General features: G+C 40.1%; 1 protein-coding gene across 1 annotated transcript; it reads left to right on the plus strand.

Annotated features, from left to right (window-relative positions):
• The first annotated feature begins 817 nt into the window (after nucleotides 1-817).
• On the plus strand, nucleotides 818-16,303 carry LOC118820066 (alpha-synuclein-like). The gene is made up of 6 exons (XM_036588187.1): nucleotides 818-1,018; nucleotides 3,483-3,629; nucleotides 4,361-4,390; nucleotides 9,215-9,357; nucleotides 14,923-15,000; nucleotides 15,868-16,303. Exons 2-6 carry the CDS (start codon nucleotides 3,509-3,511, stop codon nucleotides 15,880-15,882), a joined length of 387 nt encoding a protein of 128 aa, XP_036444080.1. The 5' UTR covers nucleotides 818-1,018; nucleotides 3,483-3,508; the 3' UTR covers nucleotides 15,883-16,303.
• The last annotated feature ends 669 nt before the right edge of the window (nucleotides 16,304-16,972 follow it).

Genomic DNA, 16,972 nt, shown 5'->3' on the forward strand with positions numbered 1-16,972 from the left:
AAGAGCAGAGTACCGGCTGTGGAGAACGCAAAGACACTAATGCTAACGCTAAAGCGGTTAGATAGCTAGGAGGACAACAGCTTTTCCCTGCACACAGGACACTGTGGTTTGATTTCCATATTTAGGCCAATGCAAGATCCTCGCGGCCTAGTCAAACTTGGCTGATACAGTGCAAAATCCCCGGCTTGCGGCCTAGTCAAACCCTGCTGTCACAGCGTGAAGTCCCTGACTCATGGCCTAGCCAATGGCACTGCCATGGTGAGAAGTCCCAGGCTTGTGGCCTAGTCAAATGCTTCTATCACAGTGCCAGCTCGTGGCCTAGTCAAACTTGGCTATAATGGTGCAAAGTCTTCGGCTTGTGGCCTAGTCAAACTCTGACTCTAGACTAGCTATTACTAAAGACTCTAGACTAACAAACATACCTCAAGCAAAGCACAAACAAAATAAACAAGGCAAAATCTAATTTATCACCATTATATTACTCACAACTCATTATCACATATGACATCTGCTATGATATGTTTATGGCATGGTTATGTCAATGTTATGTAGCAGGGTCCAAGTAAAGTGTTATCCAAACAAATATATATCTGCATTATCAAATTTCACTGTAAACATTCCAAAATTTCAAAAAATTAGCGCAAGAAAAAATATACCAGTATTGGTGTTATTTGGATGTTAATCTTGGTATCGGATCGATAAGAAAATCAGTGGTATTGCCCATCCCCAGTGTTAGGTGGGAGTGCACTGTGTGGGGGTGTGTGTGTGAGAGAGAGCTTGAGCGGGTGAGATAGAGAGAGAGAGACAGAGAGAGAGTAGGAGAGAGGGAGGGAAGGGGATTTGTCGTGTTTTAGCCGTTGCCAGCATCAGCACCACAAGCTGCTCTCACATCCACAGACGGAACTGTTCTAAAAGCTGGACAGATCACAGTGGGATTTGCATGAAAGGATCTATTTGTCTACTTTTTGCCATCAAGAGAATCTTTATTCACGGTGAAGAAGAGGAGTGTGAGGAACAGGTGGGTCCACAATCCACAGGTTTCCACTCTGACACAAGCTTAAGACTTACAAATCGTATACTTCGAATCATCAGGTGCCTTTAACATTTTAGCCTTAATTATTAATGCCACGACAGTGTTGCATATTATATAAGGGTCTGTGTGATTTTTGATTGATTTTATCTGTTAAAACATCCTGATTCTACAGAGCTGATTACACACAGAAAATGGTTTGTAAAACAATAATCTTATAAAACAGCACGACTGAGCTAGAAACGATACAGAAATGGCCAGGCTGCACCCAGATTTGTAGTTTTGATCATGGACAGTGACTTGCATGAAAGACAGTAATGAGAGACACTCAGAAGAGAATGAGGGGCTGTACAGTCTTACATTTCTGTATTGAAATCGCATTGAAAACATATTTAATAAACTCAGAGCTTTTTGAGAGGCGGCTACACTCACCATCTGCCTTGTGCTTCACCTTATTTCCACCCACTGGCCACTTTATTAGAAACACCTACCTTGCACTCCCACTTACTGGCCACTTTATTAGAAACACCCACCTTGTGCTTCCACTAACTGGCCACTTTATCAGAAACAACCACGTTGTGCTGTGACCTACTGGCCACTTTATTAGAAACACACACCTTGCGCTTCCACTCACTGGCCACTTTATTAGAAACACACACCTTGCGCTTCCACTCACTGGCCACTTTATTTGAAACACGTTTTGAAAACTTCAAGTGGCAGTGTTGAAACCAAATGCAGTGGTAAAGTGAATGTAAGCAACTGTTAGCTTGGTCCTAAATAATCTCATAAATAGCTTCATTCTAGCAGGAGCAGTTACAGTAGTTATGTAAGTAGATGCTATTTAGAGGCTTCTGTATTAAACATATTGTGCACATTGATACTGCTGTATAATGAAATGAATCGCAGGTGCATGTTTATTTATAATATAACACAGTTAAAAAGCTCCTGAAGTAACTGGAGTATAACATGGTTCATTTTAAGTTGGTGCAGGTTAGAAGCAGAATCAAGCTCCCAACCAGTTAGTTTGGGATGTACACGCTTTAAGTGCATCAATAGAGTACTTGAACTATATAGAGAATACCAACACTTTTAATTCATGTTTTTTCATTCAAATATGTGTCAAAAATATTTTTCTGTATTTTTAAACTATCATATATTTATAATGTAGCATCTTATAGTAATATTTCCAAAGTAAAACATTTTAAATTATGTTTAAGTATGCTGTAAGGTAAAAGCACTTGAATAAAAGTATTTCTTAACATACCGAAGCTTCTATTTATCATCATTCATGTATTATTTAGAAGCACATTTTTAAATCACTGACTTTGAAAGTGTTTTAGTACATTTTAGTTGCACTAGCTAGCGGTTATATATGAGTGTCAGTAAACCCAAAAGTATTGAAATATTTAAAGACATTTAAAATATGTTTGTGTGGTAGAATTTGTGCCTTAACAATCGTTTAATTTAGAGCAGAAAAGCACTTGCAGGCACAGAAGATGTATTAACGTGTATATAAGTTGTGTTTAGTCATTCTGAATAACATATTTAAGTGTGTACTTAATTGTCTTATAAAAGTACACTTCAGTACATGTTTTATTTGTTCAATATATCTGTATTGTATATGTATATTGAACTCAGTTAAGTGCACTTTAGTTGCAGAATAACTGTGCATCCAGCAGTTTATTTATGATACACTCCAAGTGTAATACATTACGTCTACAAATTGCATACTTAAATTTGCTTAAGTGTGAGTTGTTGTGAGTTGTCTGAGTTGAATTTTGCAGGAGTTTTTCGCTCATGGGGGTCCAAAACACAACCAACGTTACAAAATGTTCTTCCACACTTTGCATGCAATTACACATTTCCACCAGAGAGGTCTCCAAATACCCATACCATTCATCGTTCAGCTTTAAATGCACGTAATATGTCATAAGTTGATAAAAAAATAATACATTTAAAGTGTAAACATTAAAAGTATGTCATTTCTAGATGAAACATACCTTTGAAAAGTGACATATTTATGACAGACACACTATAAAAAAGATTTTCTTTTGAATATTCTCAAAAAATTGATTGAGAACTTTGGATAGATTTGGATATTTGGATATTATTTACAAGTTAAAATCATAACACGGTACAAAATTAAAATAAAAAAATTTGCCAGTTGCTGATCCTGGCTGACTCCAATCATGGAAGCCTAAAATATAGCATATACAAAGAAGAATACAGTGTAATACAACTCAAAGTACATTCACTGATAAGACAGGTGAGCTGAAAAGACTCAAAGTGTTAGACTGAAATAATGACGCCAGTGTTCAGTGTAGTTTTAGCCCTAAAGCTACAAGGCTAATGTGACCAACACGTAATGGGAGCTTATAGCCCACCAATTAGCATGGTGCTAACTGTGTGCTGGAACCATTACACAATCACCTCAGACCTCATGACTCCACAGCTGCTCCAGACCTCTGTGAGCCCACCATGGACGTGCTGAAGAAAGGCCTGTCCAAAGCCAAGGACGGAGTAGCTCTGGCGGCAGAGAAAACCAAGCAGGGCGTGACGGGCGCTGCTGGCATGACCAAACACGGGGTCATTCTCGTTGGTGAGTCCACTGAGCAGTACTGTGGTGCTAATAATGTTATAAATTTGGACTGCTGGACATGTGTTCACTCACACGGCTCTTAGAAGAACAAACATAATAGTCCAGTGCTGGCAGCACCAGGGTTGCCAGATTGCTTCTCGTGTAAAAGTACATTTAAATACGTGTTTTTGTTGAATTTATGTGTATTTAGTGATGTTGAACACTAGAGTGCATTTTAGTTGCAGTGTAAGTTCTACGTAGCACTGCCAAGAAAAATGTTCAAAACCTGCCAAAATGCTTGAAAAGTACCCAAAGTTGTAGTCATGTGCAAAAGTTTGGGCACCCTGGGGCAAATGATATGCTTTTTGAAAATAGGTTACACATCAGAAAACACAATTTATACATTGGGGACAAAAAATAAAGTGCAAAAGTTATAGTACTTTATACTAAAATTTTCAACTTATTTTTTATTTACAAAACCCAAAAACCACAGAGTTTTCAAACTTTTGCGTTTTCTCTATTTTCTGTTCTTCTTCTAGACTGGTTTTTTTGTGAATTTCTCCTTGTAAAGCAGTTTGAGCTGCATTTTACATTCATTAAAGGTTCTATATTTACTGTTTCGTATTGTTGTTGTTATAGTAATAATATTAAAATGTTCAAATGTTTTGCATGCACTCATACTAACATCATGAAGTTTCAAAGTTTATCCGCTTTAATTTTTAATAACTGAATATAATTCTTCTGATCCACAGGAACGAAAACCAGGGATGGCGTCACAACAGGTAACTTTTAATATTATATTGCATGAAACAAAATATTAGGAACAGGGGTGTAACAATACACTATATATCCAAAAGTATCCAGACAGTCCTTCTAATGAGTGAATTCAGGTACTTTAAGGTCACCCATCACTAACACCGGTACACAGCTTGTATAAACTACAAAGCACCGATCAATTGATTGGGACGCTCTGCAGCAGCTGCACATGACCCTAAGGTCACAATGCCCAATGCCAAGTGTGGGCTAGAAGGGTTTAAAGCCCCCCAGCATTGAGCTGTGGAGCAGTGGAACTGTGTTCTCACTTCCCACACCTCTGGGATGAGTTGGAGTGATCCAGAACTGACCATCCAACATCAGTACCTGACCTCACTAATGCTCAATCAGATGCTCACAGCGATGTTCAACATCTAGAGCCTTCCCAGAAGAGTAGAGGCTGTTACTGCAGCACAGACTCACTATTAACACCTTCATTTCAAAAAACATAATTAAACAGTTAAGATGTAATCAGAGCAGTTCAGAGCGGTTCAGAGTGGTTTGGTGTGAAACGCTCCGTTCTAGATAAACTTACCGAGTCAGAACTGTTCACAGTGGTGGTGATAGGAACCAGACGTCCACCTCTAAAAGCTCCCTCACAGAAAGTTCCTACATGAAATGGTTATGAATTCACTGCCTGATGACTGAGACACTGTTTTATGATAGTTTAGAGAAGATTTTGGCCTTAAACTCCATTCATGGTGGAGGGATACATGCAGGGATTTCTAAGGCAAAATAGTCCCCAAAGAAAGACTTATCATGTTGAAATATTGACTTATTTTTTCAACATTTGGACTTTTTGTCCCAAAAGAGTGACTTACATTCTCAATTTTTGTACTCATGTCAAATAATGATTGACGTTTACAAGATTTTGACTCAGTATCCCCAAGTAAGGACTTGTTTTGTCAGGTTTCTAAATTAAGATGAAATTCTGACATATTATGTTGAAATAAAGAGTAATCAAGTCATTATTTTGAGTCCAAATGTTGTGAAAATATGTTTTGAGAATCTCAATCATAAACTTGAGTATCATAAATTGTCATAGTCATTATTTAATATTAATAAAATAAATTAAAGAATAGAGAAAGTAAGTGATTCGTTTGGGATAACAGGCCATTGTTTTGAGATAATAAGTTGAAATTTTGAGAAAATAAGTCATCAGTTTTGGATACCAAGTGAAATAATATATTATTTAATGTAATTTATAAATTTAAAATTTTATTTGATATTTGATATTTCACTCAGCTCCACAGTACTAGATTTCTGTGTCTATTTCTACTAATCAATAGCTCCCAATGTCCATTCTTAGAAAAAATATTTAAGAAGTTGATAGTCATTTTTTATGGTCAGGCTCTTCAGGACTAGGAGGTGCACTGTTGCTCCTGTCACATCCAAATCTGACCAAAACATGACAGGCCTCACTCTGTCATCTTAATAAATGACCCTAACCATATTGAATCTGAGAATGAGCCTGTTTTTCTATAAACATCATTAATTCATGTAAATGGTTTTCGGTATGTACGCAACCAGCAGAACAAACTATGAGACTATTATTAGTAAGTTTTTAGCGGTCAATAACAGAGTTGAGCTGAAGCTTAATCATGGCCTGCTGTCCCCACGAGCTTTCACACTCAGCCAGGCTTTAATTTTCTTTATGAGCAATTAACATGAGTGCGGATGTCCATTATAACAGCACTACTGAATTCCACATTAGAGTCTGATCACGGTCAGTGGAGCCCCTCGGTCAGGGCTGATGTATCTGTCCAATCTGAAAACTGAGGATTAAACGCTTAAAGGAACAGTTCAGATCATACCACCAAATCACCACATGCTTACATGAAACGGTGTCAAGTTGTTAACTAATCTCCCAGCCTGGGAGGCCTTGTAGCTGTGACGTAGCATTGCTGAAACTGGGCAGCTCCTGCGTCCAGCCTAGGTAGCCTCAAAGCCTGGAAGAAGTGTTTAGCCATGGGGGAAGGTCTCTCTCAATCTAGAATGTAACGTCACTCAAACCGGCCAACCGAAGCAGCTATGTAGCTGTGATGTAGCATAGCTGAGGAGGCCAGGTTAGGAAGCCTCGCAGCCCTGTAAGAGTCCTTAGCCTCTCAGCCTGGAAGGCCTCATAATGTAGCTCCAGTGGCCAGCCCAGGCAGCTTCTGAGCTTCAGTGAAACATAGGTCAAGCTGCCAGCCTGGGATGCCTTAGCCCAGGAAAGAGCACTGGAAAGAGAATGTAGCTGAGATGTAGCATAACTCATCCATCATGGGACTCCTTATAGCCTGAAAGAGCCCTTAACCACCGAAGAAGTGATCAGCCTGGGAGGCCTTGTAGCTGCAGTGTAGCATCTCTCAAACCGACCAGCCCAAGCAAACATAGCTGGGGCGTAGCATGGCGCAAGTGGGCAGCCTGAGAAACCTCGCTCTGGGCCACTATGGTGGCAGATCCTCAGCCAGCACAGAAATGGCAGCCATGCTGCGTCATCATACTTACACCAGAACACACGCTTCACTTCAAGGGTCAAGATGGCTGCTGCTGTTTTTAGTTATGCTAACATATTTTTGTCCATTTTTATAGATAGCAGTGTTTCCCTAGGGGGTGCTGAAGCTCTCGCAGGACTGAAGGAAGTCTTTTTTTAGAGCTGTGTGAGATCTTGAAAAAGACTCGAATTAGGCTATTGGGATGTGAGCAGATCTTACTAGCCTCCAAAAACCCAGGTGATGGAACACAGCCTGGAGCTCCAGCTCCAGCTGATATGCAGGCCTCAGGAGGGCTGCAGATGTTTAGTGGTCTCTAGACTGACAATGTGAAAAACAAAAGGGAGGACAAACGGTCGACACATGACGCTGAACCCACAGGCTGTTCCTGTGTGCTTTAGCAGGTGAAGCGCCTTAGGGCTCAGCTGTACTGCAGTGCATCACTCAATTTAGCTGAGCTTCAAGGGGAATTCCACCCGTTTTTCAAAATTTCTGCATAATTCAATGGTTGAGATGTAAACAAAGCCATTCAGAGTGGTTTGATGTGAAACACTTCATTGTAGAGAAACTTAGCAACTTAGATTGTTCACACTGGTGGTGAAAGAACCCAGAGGTCATGAAGTCTACAGTGCAAATATGTTGATAATGGTGAAATATTGGTAAATCTGAAAAAAAAAGTTTTCTTTGCTATTTTCTACACTATTAATAGTCTTTTAAAAGGTTTAAGCCAAAATCTTCTCAGAATTGCATAGAAAGGAGTTCAGATTTGACTGTCCTAATTTTCCTTATTTAAATATCATTTGCAACAGACACGCCCTCATAATTATATGCAAATGTTTTGATAGTGAGTCAATAAAACTCAGCAGGTTCATGGGCCATCAGCTGTCCTCATAGGAGGAATATGGGGTTCAGCAGGATGTGCACTGCTCCCCCTACTGGCCAGAGTATAAATAGCTTCATAGTGTTAAAACTACAATGTTTGAAAAGAATAAAATGTGAAATAAAATAAATGTCCTAGTTTTTTTTCAGATGGTAGAGTAATGTGACTGTCTAATGGGATTATTGTCATAAAACACTGGCTGTCTGAAAGATAATCCAGCAAATGAGCTTCTACTGTACTAAAGAAGCTGTTTTGTATTTTAGTGTTGGTAGTTATTTACTGTACCAGGAATATAAAGCAAAAGTCTTTAAATGGAATATATAAACACAGCATTTGTTTATATCAGTGTGCACATAAAAATAAGTACAATTTAGTAATATCTTACAAAGTTATTAGTGCAATCTATGTTATTTTCTATTCTGATATTATTGACAATATTGGCAAAAAATAATCTGATTAATAACAAAACTGGTGAAATTTGTGTGCTGTCACTTTGTGATCTGGTTTGAGCAAACACAGCCTTGAAGAATAAGGGCCAGTGTCTCCGGCATCAGGCAACATGTTCATAACCATTACATTTCATGTAATAACTTACTGTGAACAGTTCTGAACGGAGCATTTCACACCAAACCACTCTGAGTGACTCTATTTACATCATCTCTTTAAGTTTAATTATGCAGATTTTTTGTAAATGGTGGAATTCCCCTTTAAATCTACCTCTGCTTTAAGACCCATAGAGTCCAGTGATTTGATGCGCTGCATATAGGGTGCAAGTAGATGAAAAATGGACACACTATATGATTATCACACTATGCCACACAACAGAAATGACTTCTGTGATGTCATCACCATCATACAGTAACGTAAAGCTACATGCCAGTCTGAGAAATGAAAGTGCTGTTATGAATGGACAGATAGCTGAGGATGTTTTTCAGCGCTACGAAAGTTTGCCAGATTTGGCTTTACTTAAAACCTGTCTACTATGAATGATTCAGTATCTACTATGAATGATTCAGTATCTACTATGAATTTTTCAGTATCTATTATGAATTTTTCAGTATCTACAGTGTATTATTCAGTACTATTTGAAATTATTCCATAACTACTATAAATTATTCATTTCTATAAATTATTTAGTAAATAATTGAAGCCACCATATAAGTTATCTAGTTATGAAAGTGAGAATTTGAGGTAAGGACCGAAATTCAGGCCCTGAAAGTTTTAAAGAGCTAAACTGCTTCTTCATCTCTAATGTAACGTCACTGCTCGTGTAAAACAAAGATAATTCAGAAGGAAGCAGTTTTTGGGGGAAACTTTAGTGTGAAACTGTAAAAGAGAAGGATTATTATTTGGCTGAAGACGCCTGGTCAGTGTTAGAGACTCTGACTTCTGTGGTCTCTTCTTAGGAGCTGATTACGGTGTCATTTGATCTTTTACAGTCGCAGAAAAAACCGTCTCGGGTGTGTCTCAGGTGAGTGGCGCCATGGTGACCGGCGTCACAACGGTGGCCCAGAAAACCGTGGAGGGGGCCGGGAGTATTGCCGCGGCGACCGGCCTGGTGAAGAAGGACATGACCAAAGTGGTAAGAAGTGCTGAGAGAGGCGCCGGTTCACCGAGTTACTGTCTCTGCTTACACACTGACGCGATCCTGCATACACGCCTGGCATCATCGCACCTCTCTGAGACATTACCATGTGGCACCATCACTCATTTTTAAACTCTTACAGCTGAACATCAGTCAGATGTTACTCAGAAAGGCCTCACTGGCACACGGATAATGCATTAGCCTGCTTCCTAAATCATCTGAAGTCTGAATTCTTTGGGCCTTCCTTCTCAACTCGTTCAGAGCGCTGATTTTGCAGATGCTAGAGCAGACATGTTTATATTAAGTATCTACTATGAAATATTCAGTGTAAAATATGAATTATTCAGTAACTACTGTAAACCTTTAGTTATCTACTATTAAATATTCAGTATTTACTATTATTTTGTTTCCACTGTGAATTTTCAGTATCCATTATAAATTATTCAGCATCTTCTACGAATTATACAGTATATACTATGAATTTTTCAGCATCTACTATTAATTTTTCAGGATTTACTATTATTTAGTTTCCACTGTGAATTATTCAGTATCCACTATGAATTATTCAGCATCTTCTATGAATTATTAAGAATCCACTATGAATTATTCAGTATCTACTATGAATTATTCAGTATTATAGATTTCTATGAATTTCTTTGCAACATTTCAGCACAGTTCACCTGAAATAATAATAAATTCATGCAGAGTACATAACTGGGGATGCCATTGTGGTCAGTGCTGATGGTGGTGTCCAAGTTTGACCCCACCACTTACCTTAACTGCAGAAATATGCCCAGCTCACTGCAATTTCAGGTCAGCAAATAACATACCATGACATGTACATAATATATTCATACTTAGAAATATGTTTTTGTCTTAATATCTCACAGATATTCACTGCCCAAATCACACCTCCTTTATCTAATTTTACCTCAGCTAACACAGCTTGGCAGGCCATGAGCATCCTCGCGGTACGGGGAGCCTGAGGAGTGACGTCACCGAACGTTACACTCAGCTGCTGCCCACTCACCGGGCGTAAAGGGCGCCTACGTGAGGCGTCCAGGATCAAACACACATCCTGAATCATCCGCTCCCAGGGAAGGCTCCTGTGTGAAATAAGGTTGCCATGGCGATCCTGACTGTCAGAAGGAGATCTGTGGGTGTTGTCTGTGGGAGTAGAAGAGGCTGTTTCCAATACTTATCAATAATTGAAGTGTAATTTAATGTAAGGAACTGTAACAGTCAAACGTCATTTCAGTACAAACAACCAACACCACGAAAATACCATTAAAATATATAGATGATTCTACTGAACTGGTTCAAAGTCAGAGTTCAGAATATATTTCAGACTTTTAACTGATCTTCAACTTTAGTCTAAAATTCTTTTGCTCTGAGTGACCTAAATTATGTTTATTTTATTAAAACTAATGATTCAATGTTCCGTTCTGTCACTACCAAAATAATCATAACTCTACCCAAACTTTACCAACTGTTTCAGTAGTGACTGTTTCAGTGACAATTTTGGCTCATTTTGAGCTCAGAAACACAGCTTTGAACAGCTGTTCACACAGAAAATCATCATATTTTACATTAAAACACTAAAAAGTGCTGAACTGCAGAAAATATGACGATTCTTAATGTTCCACACTGATTTTCAGACTTTGGGACTCATTTACTTCAAAACAATGGGATCTAACTGCTCACCATGTGGCCATGAGGGACGGGGATGCGGCCTCACTTCCTGCTCTGAAAGGCAGGGGCGTGGCTAAAATAAGCCTCCACCTACAGAATAAAAGGGGAAATATTTTATTTCATTATATGAATCAAAAATATCCAAATTGATTTCTGTTACTCTGGTGGAATGGCCACTAGGAGGCTTTAGAAAGAGGTTAGCAATGTGATTTCTTATTGCTGTTAATGCATTTACTTAATACATAAAGAATCAAAGCTGTAGATGTTAGTGGAGCAAGTGTAACGAATCACAGAATTCATAAATCAGTTTGATACAGTGCAGTGGTGCCTCTATTCATTTTGTAATACAATAAGACAGAAAGTGGTTGGGGGAGGTTGGTTCCTATGTGGAACGATAGATGGTTGATTGGTGCCACTCGACATGTTATGTCACCAGTGTAATTGCGCAGCTAATGAAATTAATTTTAAATGAAGATTAATGTCAGAATATTTCACGTGCCCCCAACAGCATTGGGCACCACAGTTTGGGATCCACTGCCTTATATGTAAAGAAAAAACAACAGCTAATGATTGGTCACTTTGCATGCCAAACAGCCCCTTCCTGTCAAAGTAGGAGGTTCTGGGCCATGCTAAACCTCTCTGCTGAGAGTCTTTTCGTACTGCCACTTACACAGCATCACTGGAGCTCAACACACTTGGAGGAGAACATTAATGACCAATTTTGTTACATCGGCAAACAGACGCCAACATTGGCTAGTGAGACCATCTTACCCACCTAGGCAGCGTAAGGCTAACTGGCCTTTTTTGGATTCTGAGCCACAAATGGAACAACCTCACAATTTCCTGATAATAGGGCCAACACTTAAACAGTTGCCCCACTTAGGAGCTTATAGTACAGGATGTTTTTGGTATATTTCGGTCATGTTTACGTGCCTTTTAATGCTTATGGACTCACCTCTATGCTGGTTTGGAGGACAACATTAAGAAACAGCATAAGCGAAGTGATTTAGAGTCGTCTCCACAGACCTTTTCATTACAGACACAGATATGGATCAAATTAAAAAGAGCTCAATGAGATCCTCCAAAGAGCTCATACACAGCTCCTCCTCTTGGAGAGCGGCAGGGGAGACCAAATGTCGATCACACTTGTCCTTTCATCTGTCTATCCCCACACGCCATCAATTAGAGTGAGCGAGTGAGGGATGATACTGTCAGATGGCGGAGTGGAGAAAAACGAGCGAGCAGTGAGAAATGAGTTTTGGTCAGACAGGCTGCTAAAGCCAACTTGGTGCTCACCATCCGAGATGTACGTGCTTATAGCATATTATATCAAAGCTAAGATTTCCAAATATGAAACTATGTGCGTGGCTTTGCTTTGAAAAGCGCTGAATGAGAAAGGTTAATTAGCAACAAGTTCACAATGACAGTCCTGCTGTAAAGAGAGTTAAAGTGGAATCAAATGGTTGAGATGTAAACATCTTCATTCAGAGTGGTTCAGAGTGGTTTGGTGTGAAACGCTCCGTTCTAGATAAACTCACATAGTCAGAACTGTTCACAGTGGTGGTGATAGGAACCAGACGTCCCCCTCTAAAAGCTCCCTCACAGAAAGTTCCTACATGAAATGGTTATGAATTCACTGCCTGATGACTGAGACACTGTTTTATGATAGTTTGGAGAACTTAAACTCCATTCATGGTGGAGGGATACATGCAGGGCGCTGTGAGGCAAAATAGTCCCCAAAGAAAACTTATTATTTCAGATTTTCCACTATTTTCCATCATCAACATTCCATATAAACTCAGAAGACTCGTGTAGGTTCACTGGTGGTTCTGGATAGTAAATAAAATGTCTATATTTGTGTTGTAGTCATGGCGACCCCTGGTTCCTATCACCACCACTGTAAAGACATCTGAACCATTTCACACCAAAAAACTCTGAATGACTTTAGATCACATGAAATGAAACAAACCACAGGCCAGAAACAAAGTTGCTTTTATTTGTCAAAGAAACTATGGCAAAAATATGAAAAAATGACGTGAAAAATATTGAATTGGTTAATAAAGTAGCTATCAGTATATCTTAACCAGTCGTTTTTGGGAGAGCTAAGCTAAGCACCTCCTGACTCCCCCATAATTCCAGCGCAGGTTTGGGTATGATACAAAATTTCAGCTATATGATGAGAGTTCTAGCACAGAGACAAGCTACTATTTAAAACAAGCAAAAAAATCATCTAATAAAAGAGAAAGAAAAACCCCAACAGTGTGGCAGAGTGGTGATGCATTGTGGGATGCATTTGGGGTGAGTGTGTGTGCGTTCCTGGCTAGACAAAGGAAACAGATGGAGAAGTAGTGGGCAGTGTTAAACGCAGAAGCAGGAGAGATGGGCACTAAACACACACACACACACACACACACACACACACACACGCACACACACACACACACACACACACACAAACAGACACACACACACACACAGAGGCCTATTACCTGGTGCAGACTGTGTGAAACACACACTCGCTTTGTCACCTTTTTTTTATTTTGGTTACTTCAATGCCAGACAAAAATCAGACCCTACTCAGTATGGGCAATCGACATATAATCATCTCTCTCTCTCTATTTCTATTTCCTTGTTCCTCTATGTGTGTGTGTATACATATCATCTCCCTCTCTCAAGTTCCCTATATATACACTGTATGGTCAAAAGTATGTGGACACCATGGTCATTAATATGGAGTCGCCCCCTTTGCGGCTCTAACAGCCTTCACTCTTCTGGAAAGCTTTCCAATTTGTGCCCTTTCAGTCTAAAGAGCATTCGTGAGGTCAGACACTGATGTTGGACGAGAGGGTCTGGCTCACAATCTCCATTCTAGTTCATACCAAAGGTGCTCAGTGGTGTTGAGGTCAGGACTTTGTGAGGGCCACTGGAGTTCCTCCACCCCAACCTGGTCACTCCATGTCTTTATGGAGCTGCTTTGTGCTCAGGGACTCAGTCATGCTGGAACAGGAAAGGCTCTTCCCCAAACTGCTGACACAAAGCTGGAAGCAGATAACTGTGTAAAATGTCTTTGTAGCATCAACATCACCCTTCACTGGAACTGAGAGCCCAAACCCTGAAAACCAGCCCCGCCCATCATCCCTCCTCCACCAAACTCTACTGTTGGCTCTGCATTCCAGTAGGTAACGTTCTCCTGACATCCACCAAACCCAGATTCATCATCAGACTGACAGATAGAGAAGCTGATTCATCACTCCAGAGAACACGGTTCCACTGCTCCAGAGTCCAGTTGTGGCGCTTTACACCACTCCAGCTGACGCTTGGCATTGAGCATAGTGATAATAGGCCTGTGTGCAGCTGCTCAGCCATGGAGGCCCATTTCATGAAGCTCCTGATGCTCAGTTCTTGTGCTGATGTTGCTTCCAGAGGCAGTTTGGAAATCTGTAGTGAGCTCTGCTCTGTATGTTTGTGTGGTCTATGACTTCGTGGCTGAGCTGTTGTCGCTCCTAGATGGTTCCATTTCACACTAATAGCACTTACAGTTGTCTGGGGCAGATCTAGCAGGACAGAAACTTCACAAACTGACTTGTGGCAGAGGTGCCATGACAGTTTAAAGTTGCTGAGCTCTTCAGTACGACCCTCTACAGCCAGTGTTTGTCTATGGAGATAATTAAGAATACCACATGCTTTTGGCCACATACCGTACATATACATATATATCTCCTTTCTCTCTCTCTCTCTGAGTTTCCTCTCTCCTGGTTTCTCTCTCTCTCTCTAGTGTGTCATTTTCTGACAGGACAGTTTTGTCTGTTGGCTCATGTTAGTTTTGCTAACCAACATATGTGTAAACCTGACTCTGTCTGGTTTGTGTAGGATGATGAGGTAAAAAACCTGCCTGTGGAGAACGCTGATCTACAGGATACCGACTACAGCTACACCCCCAACACTGAGGTATATACACACACCCACTCTCAACTGCACACCTGCAGCAGGGAAGAGAGGTGCACAAACTAACACGTTCTGTTTTTACTAAGAACTTTCATCATCATGGTCCTTTTTAAGTGTGAACCTAATTGATTTAAAGTCCAATTTTGGATTGAACTGAGTTCAACTTAGCTTTGAATGACCCTCTCTCACTGGAACTGAGGGGCCCAAACCCTGAAAAACAGCCCCAGCCCATTATCCCCCCTCCACCAAACTTTACTGTTGGCTTTGCATTCCAGTAGGTATTTCATTAAGATCCTGATGTGCAGTTCTTTTGCTGATGTTGCTTCCAGAGGTAGTTTGCAACTACTTCTCTGCATCTGTAACAGAGAAGATGTGATTTTTACTTGCTATGTACTTCATCACTCGGCGGCCCCACTCTGGTTTGTGTGGTCTTCTGTTTCGGGGGCTGAGCTGTTGTTGCTTCTAGATGCTTCCATTTTACAATATAGCACTTACAGTTGTCTAGGGCAGATCTAGCAGGGCAGAAACTTCACAAACTGGCTTGTGGCAAAGGTCGCATCTTGTACCTTAATTATGTTTATTGAAAAATAATTAAACATTCCATTTTGTAACAATCATAACTCCACCCAAACCTAACCAAACGTTTCAGTAGTGACATTTTTAGCTCATTTACTTCAAAACAATGGGATCTAACTGGTCACCATGTGGCCATGAGGGACAGAGATGCAGCCTCACTTCCTGCTCTACATTTGAATACTGCCCTCACAATAATATGCACTACTCACTTTCATTGATTCCTGTTAATTCAAGTACAGCTTGATCTGTTTTAACCTTTTTGTATTTATTTACTTTGTTATTCCACTTTTTCAGGAGGATTCTGATTAAAAGCACACGAGGCAGCGATTATAACCAAGAGCCAAACTGACCGAAACCTCCCATGTTACTCTGCCAGGTCCACCTGCATCCACCCATGTCCACACAGTGGCTGTCTATGGAGTGTTCTTGTGAGAGAGATGACGTCTTAATGGAATATTTCAGTAAAAAAATATATAATTTCCACCATTTCCCCTCTTGTACCCCTCATGTAATCGAAGTTTGCTTCGGAGTGTGTTTCGTGGCCGCTGTGGCTTTAAAACATCTGGCTCTATACTGTAAACTATACTATTATCCACAATATCACCTAAGTGTCTCTATAACAGGTATCTGGATATGAATTTACAGCACTGTGCAAAAGTCATAGACAGCCTCTTGATACATTTCCAGTCAAAATGGCCATTACATTACTATTTTTCAGAAGATGTTTCTGAGGAGATTAGATGTAAGATAATCCATTGCATAAGTGTCTCATTAAAAGCTACAGAGAAAACGTGACTCCTAACAGCCACCTGGAAGACCTGGTAGCCACCAAAACTGCCCCCATCAGATAAACAGCACTTAAAGCTTTCATCTCTGAGAGAGAGGAGAAAATCAAGCTGATCAGATCTGAAAACATCCACAGGTGTTTCTGTCCATCCTTCCACTGTGAGAAGACGACTCAGCGCTGTGGGTCTGAAAGGATGTGTAGCTGATCAAGAAGAACCTCACTGAGAAAAGGAGATGGACACATCAAACAAAGAAGCTGAACGATGGACTGACCACCCCAGAGTCCAGACCTCAACACCACTGAATGTGTTTGATTACTTCAGAAAATCATCAACCAGCTTCTAAGACTGAACTTTGGAGGTGTGTCTGCAGATTCTTTGAGGAACTGAAAGTGAGCCTCCTGAAAAGAATGGAAGCTGGAATAAAGGAGAGGAGTGACTCACTGACTCACACAGCTGAGAGTAGAGTTAGCTGTTGAGGATTCTGTGTGATTCTCTGTTAAATATGTTCTTGATTTTTTTCCTCACACTGAAAAATTAACAACTTCTACTTTTTGGCTGTTTTGACTGGAAATTAAATATGTTAAGGGTCTCTGACTTTTGCCTAGAGCTGT

The sequence above is a fragment of the Colossoma macropomum genome, unplaced genomic scaffold (genome assembly GCF_904425465.1).
Source record: "Colossoma macropomum unplaced genomic scaffold, Colossoma_macropomum, whole genome shotgun sequence".
In the NCBI taxonomy this organism is placed as follows: Eukaryota; Metazoa; Chordata; class Actinopteri; order Characiformes; family Serrasalmidae; genus Colossoma; species Colossoma macropomum.